Source organism: Lutra lutra, chromosome 5 (assembly GCF_902655055.1).
Source record: "Lutra lutra chromosome 5, mLutLut1.2, whole genome shotgun sequence".
Lineage (NCBI taxonomy): Eukaryota > Metazoa > Chordata > Mammalia > Carnivora > Mustelidae > Lutra > Lutra lutra.
In genome coordinates, this window is record NC_062282.1 from 116,477,496 (window position 1) to 116,491,814 (window position 14,319).

General features: G+C 41.9%; 1 protein-coding gene across 1 annotated transcript in view; it reads left to right on the forward strand.

Moving 5' to 3' along the window:
* Positions 1 to 14,106, forward strand: part of ADGRV1 (adhesion G protein-coupled receptor V1) — a 548,798-nt gene extending 534,692 nt beyond the window's left edge. Inside the window, exons 89-91 of the mRNA XM_047730885.1 lie at positions 721 to 912; positions 4,178 to 4,355; positions 13,669 to 14,106. Coding sequence (XP_047586841.1) covers positions 721 to 912; positions 4,178 to 4,355; positions 13,669 to 13,787 — 489 coding nt within the window. The 3' untranslated portion in view covers positions 13,788 to 14,106. The remainder of the gene's footprint in view (positions 1 to 720; positions 913 to 4,177; positions 4,356 to 13,668) is intronic.
* Positions 14,107 to 14,319: the final 213 nt, after the last annotated feature.

Here is a 14,319-nt window from a genome sequence, read left to right on the forward strand (position 1 = left end):
GTGAGCTAGATAAACAAAATCAGAAGGCTCAAATAGTGCTGCCCTTTGTAAGTCTACAGGGTGGTTGGAGCATTAGTACCTCATTTCAACCATTTTGCTATAAAAAAAAATAAGTGAGATCAATGAGAAAAGAGTAGTTTTTTGGAAGGCAGGAAGTTTGCTTTCTAAAAAGGTACACAGCTAATCAGATATACTTCTGAAGTTCTGTTTTCATGTATTAGTAGGGCTAGATTTCAAAGTCATTTGAATTTTAATCAGGAAAAAAATGATTTTGGGGGCACCTGGGTGGCTCAGTGGGTTAAGCCTCTGTATCCGCCTCAAGTCATGATCTCAGGGTCCTGGGATGGACCCCGCACATGAGGCTTTCGGCTCAGCAGGGAGCCTGCTTTCCCCTTCTCTCTCTGCCAGCCTCTCTGCCTATTTGTGATCTCTCTCTCTCTCTCTGTCAAATAAATAAATAAAAGCCTTTAAAATAAGAAAAAGAAAAAAATAATATTTTAGTGAGAGGGCCGTTTTCCCAAATAACTTTGAATAACTTTTTTGTGATGTTCAGAAATTCACAGGGGTCTCACGCTGACTTGTAACTTGTGCTGTAATTCCCTGCTTCAGGTGGAATTTGGAGACAGCTTATAGAAAATAGTCTTTGCTTAGAACCACGTTTATTTTTCAGCTGTGGTAGCCGGACTTCCTTTAACAAGCTAGTGTTACTTTCTCTTGCAGGGACTTTATGTTTTTGTGGTTTATTTCATTCTGCACAACCAGACGTGTTGTCCCATGAAGGCCAGCTACACAGTGGAAATGAATGGACAGCCAGGACCCAGCACAGCCTTCTTCACACCAGGGAGTGGCATGCCTCCTGCCGGAGGGGAAATCAGCAAGTCCACCCAGAATCTTATCAGTGCTATGGAGGAGGTACCTGCCCTTGCCCTTGCCCTTGCTCCTGCACTTGCTGACGCTCTCCCCGCCCACCTCCCCAGCGCTCTTCCTCCCCACCCTCCCTTCCCCACTCACCTCACGGAAGAGTGAAAGTTAAAAGCTACTGTATGACTTTTACAGCCTCTGATCTGTGGTATTTGATTGGCTTCCTGTGGCATCGTGCCTGTTATCTAATTCTTTTTCTTCCCTGTCCTGTGAGCTGTACGAACCAGCGGTTTGTACTAGGAAGTCAGTGCAAAATTTGTCACCGCTTTCTTCAGAATCTTCCGAATTTAACACAGCAGTGACTGAATCGGCTTCAGAAATGGTTTTTTTTTTTTTTTTTTTAAAATACTGTGTTCTTCCTAAAAATACTTCCTCAGCTCTCTTTCTTCACCCATCCCCACTCATTACCTCGATCCCAGCAAAAGCTCAGTGAAAAGAAAATAGGTTATAACTCTTTTTGATTTGAATATCCGAAAATATTTTAGGGCAGAAGCTCAGAAGAGGGCTTCAGCAGCACTACTAGAAAATCTATCTAGGACGTCCTCTGTGAGATCCACCTCCCATTGTCCTCTGCATCTGTCCTCCTTGTTTTGCTTTCCTGTGTCTAAATCACAGTGCCACCAACCTCTCGGTAATGCTACCTATAGCACTGGGGCCACTGCTCAGATTTTTTAAACTACCTAAAGACATTTGTCCAGGCATAGATGGTATGCAGGTCCCTGACAAGTTCTGTAGCGCCCAAGGTGTGCTTGCTTACCATTCCTTATGTAGTTGGTAGTGCCCTCTCTATTAAAGAGCCACTGGGAGGGATGCCAGGGTAGCCCAGTCCGTTAAGCTTCCGACTCTTGATTTCCACTCAGGTCATGATCTCGGGGTTGTGAGATCCAGCCCTGCATAGGGCTCCCTGCTGAGCATGGAGCCTGCTTAAGTTTCTATCTCTCCCTTTGCCTCTTCCCCCACCCTCCAAAACAATAAGAAATTAAAAAAAAAATAAAGAACCAAGGGCAACAGTATTTGTGTTCGCCTCCTGAAAATTGGCAGGAAATCAAAGAGCATCTGCCTAAAAAGGTAATGGTTCATAGATAGGTAAGTAAGTAAATAGGCAGGTAGGGAGATAATCTACCCACTCAGTGATATTTTTTGTCCTCCATGTTAATATAGAAAGGAATTTTATTCATGTCAGGTTAAAATTAAGGTAAGTAAGTGATCACAAGTACAATATTTAAGAATTATAAGAATTTTAGGACCCCTAAATATTTAGAAATCTAATACCATTTCTATATCCTCTAAGTTCTTTTTTTTTTTTTAAGATTTTATTTATTTATTTGACAGAGAGAAATCACAAGTAGGCAGAGAGGCAGGCAGAGAGAGAAGAAGAAGCAGACTCCCTGCTGAGCAGAAAGCCCGATGTGGGGCTTGAACCCAGGACCTGGGATCATGACCTGAGCCGAAGGCAGCGGCTTAACCCACTGAGCCACCCAGGCGCCCCTATCCTCTAAGTTCTTAAAACAGAATTATTTTCTCATCCTAGTTGATATCAATAGAAATAGAAATGGTTATTTTTAGAACTAGCAATTCAGGAGTGAATCTTAAAAAAAATTTTTTTTGTCTTGATTATTTACCCAATCTAGCATCTGTCTAGATCTGAGCTATATGATAGCCCTTAGCTATGTGTGGTTATTTAAATTCAAATGAAGTAAGATTTTAAAACATCTGAAATTCATTTGATCACTCACCCTGGTCACATTCAGGTGCTCAGTTGCTATTTGTGATCGGTAGTTGCCGTAATAGAGAACATGGATATAAAATATGTTTCACCACAGGAAGCTCTGTTGGGCAGTACTGGTCTAGATGTTCCACTTCTTTTTTTTTTTTTTTTAAGATTTTATTTATTTATTTGACAGAGAGAAATCACAAGTAGGCAGAGAGGCAGGCAGAGAGAGAGGAGGAAGCAGGCTCCCTGCTGAGCAGAAAGCCCGATGTGGGGCTCGAACCCAGGACCTGGGATCATGACCTGAGCCGGAGGCAGAGGCTTTCACCCACTAAGCCACCAGGTGCCCCTAGATGTTCCACTTCTTAATGAAATATTTTAGGGTTCACTCTTCTCTCAGATGATTGCTACAGTCCTCAGGTCACTTTTCTCAATATAAGGCATCCCTGTAGTCTCTCAGAAAACCTTATGTTAGGAGGGAACAGCTGTGACAGTTTAATTCCTGGGCCTGAGCCACTACTTGAATGTTCGTGGTGGGGGGGGTGGGGTTGCACAATGGCATACCCTTAAGTGTACTCTGCATTCCTCAGAGGCTTGGAATTGGCCTTGATCCAGCTGTCTGTAGATGAGGGACTGTCAGAGACATTCTAGGAAGCCCTGCAGAGAAGGGAAGGCATGAGGAAAGGAAGGATTAAGGGACTGGTTATCAGTGGCCAAGAGGGACGTGAATATATTTAATCATTTCAAGTTAGAACTGTCTTTTTTAGGGGCGCCTGGGTGGCTCAGCCGTTGGCACGGCTGCCTTCAGCTAGGGTCATGATCCCAGGGTCCTGGGATCGAGCCCTGCATCACGCTCCCTGGGCGGGATGCCTGCTTCTCCCTCTCCCACTCTCCCTGCTTGTGTTCCCTCTCTCTCTATGTGTCTCTCTCTGTCAAATAAATAAAATCTTAAAAAAAAAAAAGAATTATCTTTTTTAATCATTTAATCCAATGATTATGTGGATCTTTATATTATAACTGGAAGTTTTACTCCCCCTTCCCTATTTTGTCCACCACCCAATTTCCCTCCACTCTGGTTCTTAAATTCTTAACAGTTTTCTTTGCATACATCCTACAAAAAAGTAAAACGTGTTGTTTGGGTTACAAAAATAATTTTCTTGCCCTGCATTGGGCTCCCTGCTTGGTGGGAAGCCTGCTTCTCCCTCTTCTGCTCCCTCTGCTTGTGTTCCTTCTCTTCTTGTGTTCCTGCTTGTGCCTCTCTCTGTCAAATAAGTAAATAAAAACTTAAAAATCATAATAATATTCTTTCCCCACACATGACAGCATAGAGATCTATAAGTAATTCTTATAGAGAAATTGTTTAGAATCACCAGACTGAGTTGTCTCTAAGGACCAAAAGTAATATTAAAGGTCTTAATTCTGAACAGTTCACCAGTCCCTTCACATGGTCTCTGTAATGACAATGTGGAGATAAAGTAGATACAAGAGTAAATAGGTGTGTATTGATATTATGCTATCCTTTTCTCCCCATCCTACCTCAAAAAGGTACCACCTGACTGGGAGAGAGCATCCTTCCAACAAGCCAGTCAGGCCAGCCCTGACTTGAAGCCAAGTCCACAGAATGGCGCCACGTTTCCTTCCTCCGGAGGATATGGCCAAGGGTCATTAATAGCCGATGAAGAGTCTCAGGAGTTTGATGACTTGATATTTGCATTAAAAACTGGTATGTATGAATCCACAAACCACATTAGAAGTAGGCACTCTTGTTATGCTACAACTTGTATCATCTTCTCATGAAGTTGCAAAAGAAGTACAGTTAGTCCGCCTTAGCACACATCCTGATTCTCATGACCCATGCCTAATCCCAGCCATACTTTAGGATATTTTGCTCTTGGCACCAAATATAACACAACCTAAAAATAATTTACAATTTGCTCTTAAGAAAAAAGCATACTCTAAATGTAAATATCTCTGTCCTGGAATCTTGATGTAACACCAAGATACCACTGAGACAACTTCAGTATTGTAAGACGATCTGGTAGGGATCTCACTCAGAGAGTTTCGCCTCTGACCTGCCAAAGAGACCTGGAGTGTCTCTGAAGCAAAAAATGTCAAAGGCAATATAATGGACCACACGTAGTTCTACCATTTTCCAAGTGCCATCATACATCGTATTTTATTGGCTCCTCCTACATGTTCAACCCCACTCAGTCTGTGACCCCAGAGGATGGTTGGTTGTTTTCAAATCAAATATGCAGAGTTTTTTTTCTTTTCTTTTCTCTTAATTTTTTTTTATTAAGTAAATTCAACCCTGCAATGTAGGGCTCAAACTTATAACACTGAGATCAAAAGATGCATGTTCTGCTGTTTGAGCCAGCCAGGCACCCCTGCAATTTTTTTCTTTTATTTTTTTCTTCAGAAACATCTCGAACTGCCACTGTTATAAAACATTCAGTGACCTTTTCATTTCTAGATGTACAAGCAAGCAAGAAGATATGTTCATACTCAGATGAACCTATTAAGATAATTATTCAAAATGGTTTTTACTAAATATCCCTATATTAAGAATAGTACTTGGCACTTGGTAAAACTTTGGTAGATACTGTTGGAAAATGAATGAATGGATGGATGGATGGATGGATGGATGGATGGATGGGAAATTGAACTTAGAGTTTGCTTGGAGGAATAGACATTCAAACAAACATGACCTAAGGAAGGGTAAGTAAGTAGTGAAAAGAGTTATTAATTATTGAAGAGATCAAGAAAATTTTTTTGAACTCTCTCAGTTGATTTGTGAAAAATACGTGGTTTTAGATAGGTAAAGAGTAGAGGAAAGACACTGCAGTCTGAGAGAGAAGAATCAGCTGAAGCTCTGGGCTTACAGGTCCCTGGGGAGAAGGCACACTGTAGTGTGGCTAGGGTAGATGGGGAGTGTGAGCCAGGTAGCTGGAGAAGGGCCTGCAAGGTACTTTACCTGCATTGTTAATAATTTACTGTAGTTCCCCAGCTGGGTTTCAGTGAGCAACCTCCTTGAGATATTTATAGTCATCTTCAATGGGAGGATCCTCTGACTGAGTATATTTGGGAAACTGCAAAGATTCACAATTCACATTAGCATTTAGCAGCTCTAAAAAGTCCTAGAGTAAAGAAACCCACTTCACTTAATTTAACCTGGTGTTTCCGGAACACATTTAGTAATAGATTCATTTTGTGGGAGCAGAACACTTGCTGGTATTTTACATAACATTAAAATGCTATTCAGAAGCCATGCTAAGGAGTGGGATTTTTATAGAACCTAGTGAGCCGTGGAGGTTTTTGAGGAGAGGAATGGCATGTTCCCACTGGTTTTTGAGGCAAAATAACTCTTACAAAAGTATGAGGAATAAATTTAGAAGCAAAACCAGAAAGGCTGGGAGATTATTACAATTGTCGAAGGGAATGAGGTTCAGACCTCAGATTCGGAGAGCAGAAATAAGAAAAAGAGGATGAACTCGTGAGGAAGGCTGAGGGAGCACTGAGAGGACAGTCAGCAAAAGCTCCTGCTTCTCACTTCGGCAGCTGAGGAATTGTACAAAGAGCATTTGTTCATGTGTGTGTTTCAGGGGCAAACTGATGAGTTCAGATTTAGAAGTATTGGTTGTTAGGCCTGGGGCTCTTAAATATTCAGGGTTGCAGGATCTTAGCTGAGGGTTCAGGGTTGGAGATATTGGTTTGACATGCATCAGTGCAGAGACTCTATTCGAAGCTGTGGGGATAGATGAGTTTGATCTTAGGAAAGTGAAGGAGAGAGAGAAGGAAAAAAGGAAAGACATGAGGAAGGGAGAGGAGACAAAAGAAGCCCTTCTTCCTCCAAAGAAGAGCATCCTGGAAGATATCTCCTTTAAAGAGTGAATAGGGTGGCCTGGGTGGCTCAGTTGGTTAAGTGTCCAGCTCTTGATTTCGGCTCAGGTCATGATCTCAGGGTTATGAGCATTGGGCATCCAGCCCAGCATTGGGCTCCCAGCTCAGCACGGAGTCTGCTTGAGATTCTTCTCTCTCTCCCTCTGCCCCCTCTTCTGCCTCCATCCCCCCCACCACCCCATGCTTGCATGCTCGCTCTCTCTAGAAAAAAAAAAAAAAAAAATAGAAGAGGGTCCCACAGAGGAAACTGCAGCATGGTGAGAAAGAAAAAAAAGAGAAGTTTCATGAAGGAGGGCATGAGCAACTTCCTCAAATGCTCACCAACATTAGAACTAAAAAAAAGTTTTCAGATTACTAACAATTCTCAGGGAAGATTACATCCCCAGCACTCTAAAGTAGTCAGTTGTTGGTGTTAGGATGCTGGAAACATAAAATGAATTCTTGCAGCATAATTAAATTAGATGTGGGTTCTATATATATAACAAGTATTAAATGCTTTCAGTTCAGGAATGTATGGAATGACTTGCTTACTTATAGATGAGTTTAGCATTCCGTGGAGCTCACTAAACTCTTTAGGAAATAAATACTTAAAAAGATCAAAATAACAGTCTCTAACATTGGTTCCCTCTATTTTTAGAAAAGGTACTATAATAATCAAGTACCACCCCCAAGTCACTTCATCATAGGATATAATCAAATCAAAGGAGCTGTTCCCATGCCGTTCTGTCTACAGCTGAATTTACAGTCGACACATAGGCCCAGATCTGGCCCACCAGAAGGTTTTGTTTGATTCTCATAGCATTTTAACATTTTTTAAGCCCAAATTTCAAAAATTGAGAGATATCCCAGGGTGCCTCACAGTCTCAACAGTAAAGCATGTGATGCTTGATCTCAGGCTCATGAGTTAGAGCCCCACATTGGATGTAGAGGTTACTTAAGAAAAAAAATAAAATCTTAAAAAAATTTAGAGATATCCCATAAAAGCCTGAATCTCTTAAAAAAAAAAATCTAGCAACAGAGTACCTAAAATCTAGCACAATCTTAAAATCTCCTTGACTAGAGTTGAGTAATGGCCACCCCTCTGAACAGAGCATGAGCTCTTTGATTTGTCCAGTGCTCACCAGACCTGTGTTGCTGGTTTATGCTAACTGAGCTGGCCTCCATGACTTTCAGGTTTACCAACCTTGATCTTTCACAGCTCTGCTTTAGTCATTGGCCATTACAAGTCTAGTACTGGGAACAGTGGGTCTTCCAGGTCTTTTCATTTAAACCCTTAAATAAGGGGTGCCTGAGCGGCTTGGTGGGTTGAGCCTCTGCCTTCGGCTCAGGCCATGATCTCAGGGTCATGGAATTGAGCCCTGCATCGGGCTCTCTGCTCAGCGGGGAGCCTGCTTCGTCATCTCTCTCTGCCTGCCTCTCTGCCTACTTGTGATCTCTCTCTCTGTGTCAAATAAATAAAAATCTTAAAAAAAAAACCTCTTAAACAACTTTGAAAAGTTGTAATATATGTAACCCTTTACATATTTAGTAAACATCTAAAGATTTTCATCTTAAGTTGAAATAGTATCAAATAGTGTAACTTCTACTATATTATAAATTTTAGTGTTTAAAAATGAAAATTTTACATTATTCTTTTAAACTAATTCAAAGGAGTCTAAATATCATAGCAATTTGCTACACATTATTATTCATTTCATTTTTTTAAGATTTTATTTATTTATTTATGGGGGAGGTAGAGCAGGGGAAGGAGCAGAGGGAGAGGGAGAGAGAGAATCTCAAGCAGACTCCAATCTCAGCATGGGCTAGATCCCATTACTTTGAGACCATGACCTGAGCCAAAAGCAAGAGTCAGATGCCCAACCAACTGAGCCTTCCAGGCGCCCCATATTCATTTTGTTTTTAAAATACATATGGAGCAGGCTTTTCTTCTACAATTGGAAATTTTGCATCATTATCTCTTCTTCTTGAACTTATATTTCCATTCGACTCCATCGCAGAATTTTATCCTAATGTAATACATTTTATGCTTGAAATTCATTTGCTTTTCACTCACTCAAAACAACTCCTCTCAAACAAAACATGTATATAAATGGAAACTTAAAGTTTTCCTGTGACCATAAGACTATATATAAAGTGTTAAAATTTTCTTTTTTTTATTGTTATTACAATTATTATTAGTCTACAATTGAATAAATCAGCATTGGTTTTTAAAATATTTAACGTTTTGAGGAGCACTTAGGTGGCTCAGTTTTTTGAGCATCTGACTCTTAATTTCTGCTCAGGCCATGAGATCAAGACCTACATGGGGTTCCACTCTCAGTGGGGAGTCTGCTTGAGATTTTCTCTCTCTCTCTCTTTCTCTCTCTATTCCCCCTTTCCCTCTGTCTCTCCACCCCCACCCACCATGAGCGTTTTTGCAGGCTCTCTCTAAAATAAATTAATTTTTAAAAAAATAATAAAATAAGGGGCGCCTGGGTGGCTCAGTGGGTTGGGCCGCTGCCTTCGGCTCAGGTCATGATCTCAGGGTCCTGGGATCGAGTCCCGCATCGGGCTCTCTGCTCGGCAGGGAGCCTGCTTTCCTCCCTCTCTCTGCCTGCCTCTCTGTCTACTTGTGATCTCGCTGTCAAATAAATAAAATATTAAAAAAAAAAAAAAAGAATCTACCAGTATCTGGCAGAGTTGAAGTTCAGTATCTCATTGTATATATTATTTGTGGGGTTCAGCTTATTGTTATGCTTAAGAACTATTTATTTTTAAAGACTTTATTTATTCGAGAGAGAGAGTGATCACGAGCAGGTGCAGGGTTATGGTAGAGGGAGAAGCAGGTTCCCTGCTGAGCAGGGAGCCTGGCATGGGGCTCCATCCCAGGACCCTGGGATCATGACCTGAGCTGAAGGCAGACACTTAAACAACTGAGGCATTTAGGTGCCCCAACTTAAAAACTATTTTACATGTTCATAATGTATTCTGAAACACCAGTGTTCATTGCACCATGACTAGTAAGTGAAGTAGGAATGGAGGTGGGAGTGTAAGAGCTGGAAAATGAGCCAAGAAGGTTTGCAATGTATTCTACAAAGTTGAATACTCAAAGCCTGGGGACGAGGAAGGAACACCATTAGAACAGCCACCACAAGAGGCAGTATGGTATAGAAGAAGACGCCTTACATTTGGGGTCAGAAGACCAGGATAGAAGGTCAGGATATCTGCATTCTGCAACTTCCCTGCTGGGTGACCTAGCCACTCAGTGAACACATCTGATCCCCAAGCAATCCCTGCATCTGTAAAACAAGACTAATAAACATCCTTTTCCTAACTAAGTGTGTTAAAATGTTGAAGAAAGGAAAGGTACTAGAAGAATATAAAATATCACTTCTAATTCCTTTGCTTTTACCTTTCTATCTATTATATGGAAAATTAACTATTACCACAGTTACTGGATTTTTCTTGAATTTTTGGCTTAAAATTTAAGCAGAAAAAAATACCTTTCAAAAAAAATCATGATACTCACTGCAAAACTATTTATTTGTTACAAAGAGCCAAGAGGAGACTGCGTGGCTCAGTCAGTTAAGTGTCTGCCTTGGGTTCAGGTCATGATCCTGGGGTCCTGTTATCAAGCTATGGGTCAGGCTCCCAGCTCAACAGGCAGCCTGCTTCTCCCTCACCACCACTTATGCTCTCTCACACATGTTCTCTCACTCTTTCTTCAATTATAAATAAAATCTTCAAAACAACAACAATAGGAGCCTGGGTGGCTCAGTCCATTGAGTGTCTGCCTTCAGCTCAGATCATGATCCCGGGATCCTGGGATGGAGTCCCACTCTGGGCTCCCTGTTCAGCGGGAAACTTGCTTTTCCCTCTCCTCCCTGCCTGTGCTCTCTGTCACTATCTCTGTCTCTCTCAAATAAATAAATAAAATCTTTGTAAAAAGATTAAAAATTAAAAATAAAACAACAACAACAAAACCCCAAACAAACAGAAAAACAAAGAGCAAAAGACCTGGGGCTATGTTCCCAGTCTGCCGTGTTATTAACATGTATAATATGGGCCCTTTCTGAGTCTCAAAGAGGGATTAAAATTTATTTCAGCTGGGCAGAAACTGAGAAGAAGGAGGAGCTGGGTCATGTAGATGTGGTAATTCCAGGGCAAGCTGTATCTAGAACTTTGTGACATTTCACGGGGCTCTAGGCTACTAAACGTGCCGGAGACACCCATTACTTGTAAAGCTGCACCCCATGTTAAACCTTCCAGCCCAGTTCACTCTGTCCCTTGCTGTCTGCTCAACAGGCTTCCAGTATGGAACTTCTTTCTAGTGGGCTTTGATAAGATGGCGGGCAAACACTTCTGTCTTCCTGATGAGATCTGCAGCAGGCAGACAGACACAGTCGGTGGGAGCTGATACCCATTCACTCATTAAGCCCCACTCTGCCCTGATGGTAATCATGTTGTCCTCCCTGCTTCTCTGTAGTTGATCCCATATTAGGCAACTTTGTTCTGTAGCCCTTTTGTTCCTTCTTGCCTGGATTAAGCTGCTATCTGCCTCAGGGCCCACTTACCTTCTTAGAGAGTGGCCAGTGTCTTCCCAATCCACTGAGGTTCTTCCACTTAGTTCTTCTAAGACATAGTGGCAGACTCAAATGTGACCTTCAGAGGCCAAGCAGATACCATGAGTGATTCACGTGGACTGGATGCAAACAGACGGTACTGCCAGATCCGTGTTTTGGGTGCTTTTTTTTTTTTTTGCCATCTAGAAAATGTAGGCCTAGTGTTGCCCTCCGCTTTTTCAAGAGAAACCAAAAACCTGGATTTTTTTATACTGAATATATTAATTTTGGTAACTAACTAAATTTTTTAAAATATTGTCGTTGGCAGTATTCTGGTTCCTAACCTAAGGAAAGAGTCCATGGGTGTTTGTCACACGTGTTGCTCCATGACATATATACTTATCTGGGGAGATACCATATAATTTATCATTCAAAGCGGGGCAGTTTAAGAGAATAAAGGGGATGTGATTCACATGTTTTTCAGGTATAAACTAGGTCCTTTCTTTTGAAATACTGCATCCCCCACCTCCCTGTTTTGAAGGAAGGTGCAAGAACGATCTGTGGAAGGGTATGAAAATGGGCCTCAATGGACGAGCAGGAGGACACTCTGGCAGGAATTAATGTGGACGTGCAAGACCAGACAAGAGACCTGATCACACTGAGGAAGAATTCCAACGGGCCTGGGTTGAAGTATGTCTATTTGGTAGGGTAGAGCCAGATTAGGAAGTGTCTGAAAGCCAATGCGTAGGGCTCCAGGCTTGATGCAGTAGAAGATAGGAACTGTTTGTTCTTGGGAAGGAGAGGGCATGGAATGCGGAATGCTTCCGAGGAACAGAACAGGCAGTAAGGCTTGGAAGAGACATTGATAAGAACTAGAATGCAGAACATAGTTTATTAATACACTCAGCAGACGTTTACAGAACATGCACAGTGTGCTGGGCACTGTCCTACAAACTAGATGGTCTAAAGATATGAGGGACATAATGCAATGAGGGAGTCAAACATCTCAAAAGAGAATCATCATGTTTCTGTGGGTAGCAGAGATGACAGCCGAGGTGATAATGACAGGAAGAATGGAGGCACCCAGATTGGGGTGGCGGGGGATAAGATGGGCATGTCACGCAGAGGTGTAATAGTAGTGAGACGTCAGGCTAGAGAGCAAGCGGGGGTGAGGCAGATGCTGTGGGCCTGGAAGCAAGGGCTGAAGACAAGGCCTCCCGTGGTGACCCAGGAGGAAGAGATTCGGAAGGAAGCACGAGAGCTCTCTGGGAAAAGCCAGCAGATCAGAGTATGACATGGGCAAGTGCAGTTTCCTAGAAGCAAAGGGTGTGGAGATGGGTTTCAGCAGCAGCCTTTCATGGAGAGGTTGGGAAAGATGGACCCAGAAGAGGGAGGGCTTGGCTGGAAGACGCAGTAGTGGGCTCTTGCTTTCATCCCCAAATAGGTTTAGAAGAGCTAATGCACCATCCTCCCACAGCTACCGACTCTGCGCACTGCTTTTCTCAAACAGAAAGGAAAGTCTCAGCCGCCCAGCCACTGGTTGTTCATTTGCCTTCTTGTTTGCAGAGGCTCGTGCCCTGCAGAGGGGGAGGAGTGGGAGCTGTAATCTCTGGTGATTCAACCCAGCAGCACACCCTGTGACCACATCCCCATTCTGTGTTTGTGTGCGTGTGTGTGTGTGTGTGTGTGTGTCTGTGTGTGTGTAGAGAGAGAGAGAGAGCAAGAGAACATGAGAGTTTGTGGTCCTCTGCACATTGGTAGAAGAAAAGAATGAGGTATTACTTGGGCACAGTGTTAAATTCTCTGAATTATTCTGAACCGTTAAGAAGAGTAGTGAATAGTGGAGCTTCCTCAAAATAAAGATTCTGGGCACTACCTGTATTAACAGCTAGCCTGTGGGATTTGTGTATGACTCTGTTCTGGTACTGTGTTACGCAATTATTTTTATCTGAGGATCAGATCTGAGTCGTTCAGAGCCAGTGTCTTCTAGGTGCTGATATGACAGCTTGTGTTGTCAATGTGTGTCTTTCTTCTCAGATCACTGCCCACACTGAGTCTCTGCTGAAGGCCCTAATAGGTTCAGTCACGTGGGGTTGGAGACTCAGTTTCTAACAGCAAACCCTACCCTCCTGCTGAAAAATGCCTATAATCTGCCTGATCTTTTTTACTTTAATATGCTCCTAGTTAAAAATTGTAGTTCTTGGGAATATGTTACACCTGTCAACCATGTGGAAACAGAAAAGGTCGAGAACCCAAAATTGTGTCATTAGAAATTACTTTTCACTTACAAAAACTACCAAAGAGAATTTCAATACAGGCCTATAATTGTTAGGTATTAATAATGCTTAGTCAAGGGGCACCTGGCTAGCTCAATCGGTAGAGCATGCAACTACTGATCACAGGATGGCGAGTTCAAGCCCCATTTTTGGTATGGAGCCTACTTAAAAAAATAATGATGATTTTTTTTTTCCAAAATGTATAGCTTACTATTCACCACTGTAATAGAAATAAACACATGTCAGCTTGATGTAACTTGACCCTTAATTCACAGCACTAATGGTGGAGAGTTTTGTGTTTATTCTTTTTCTATTACAGGTGCTGGTCTCAGTGTCAGTGATAATGAATCTGGTCAAGGCAGCCAGGAGGGAGGCACCTTGACTGACTCCCAGATCGTAGAACTCAGGAGGATACCCATCGCCGACACCCACCTCTAGCACTTCAGTAACAATTAGAATGATACTTTCCTGTTTGTATTGGCTTTGTGCTAAACTCTGTAAGTTTTATACACACTATATAATAGGGACCTTATGAATTGCGCTGGATGATTATTAACCCGGAAGTGATTGTCGTATTTGGAATATGAGCTACTTATCTTTGTGCAACCTAGAAATTCACTGCTATGATGAAAGACTGGATCCATTTATATCATTATATAGGATGCACATATTCCAAGAATATTAGTTGTTTTTTAATCATCTGACAAGGCTAACATTGTTTAATAAAGGTAATAACCAATAAACACAATAGAATCCATTTGACATCATGCGAGCTCATTATTTATGAGGAAATGTCTGTGAGCAGGAAAACACACAATACCTTGATGAGGTCAAGCACCTTGTTTCTTCCAGTATTGATACAGGTCATCCAGATAAAGACTTCATGGCTTCTAGAGGGCTTTCATTCATAAAAACTATACAGTTATTGTCTGTTGAAGATCCTGAACCTACGTGTTGATGGGGAAACTGC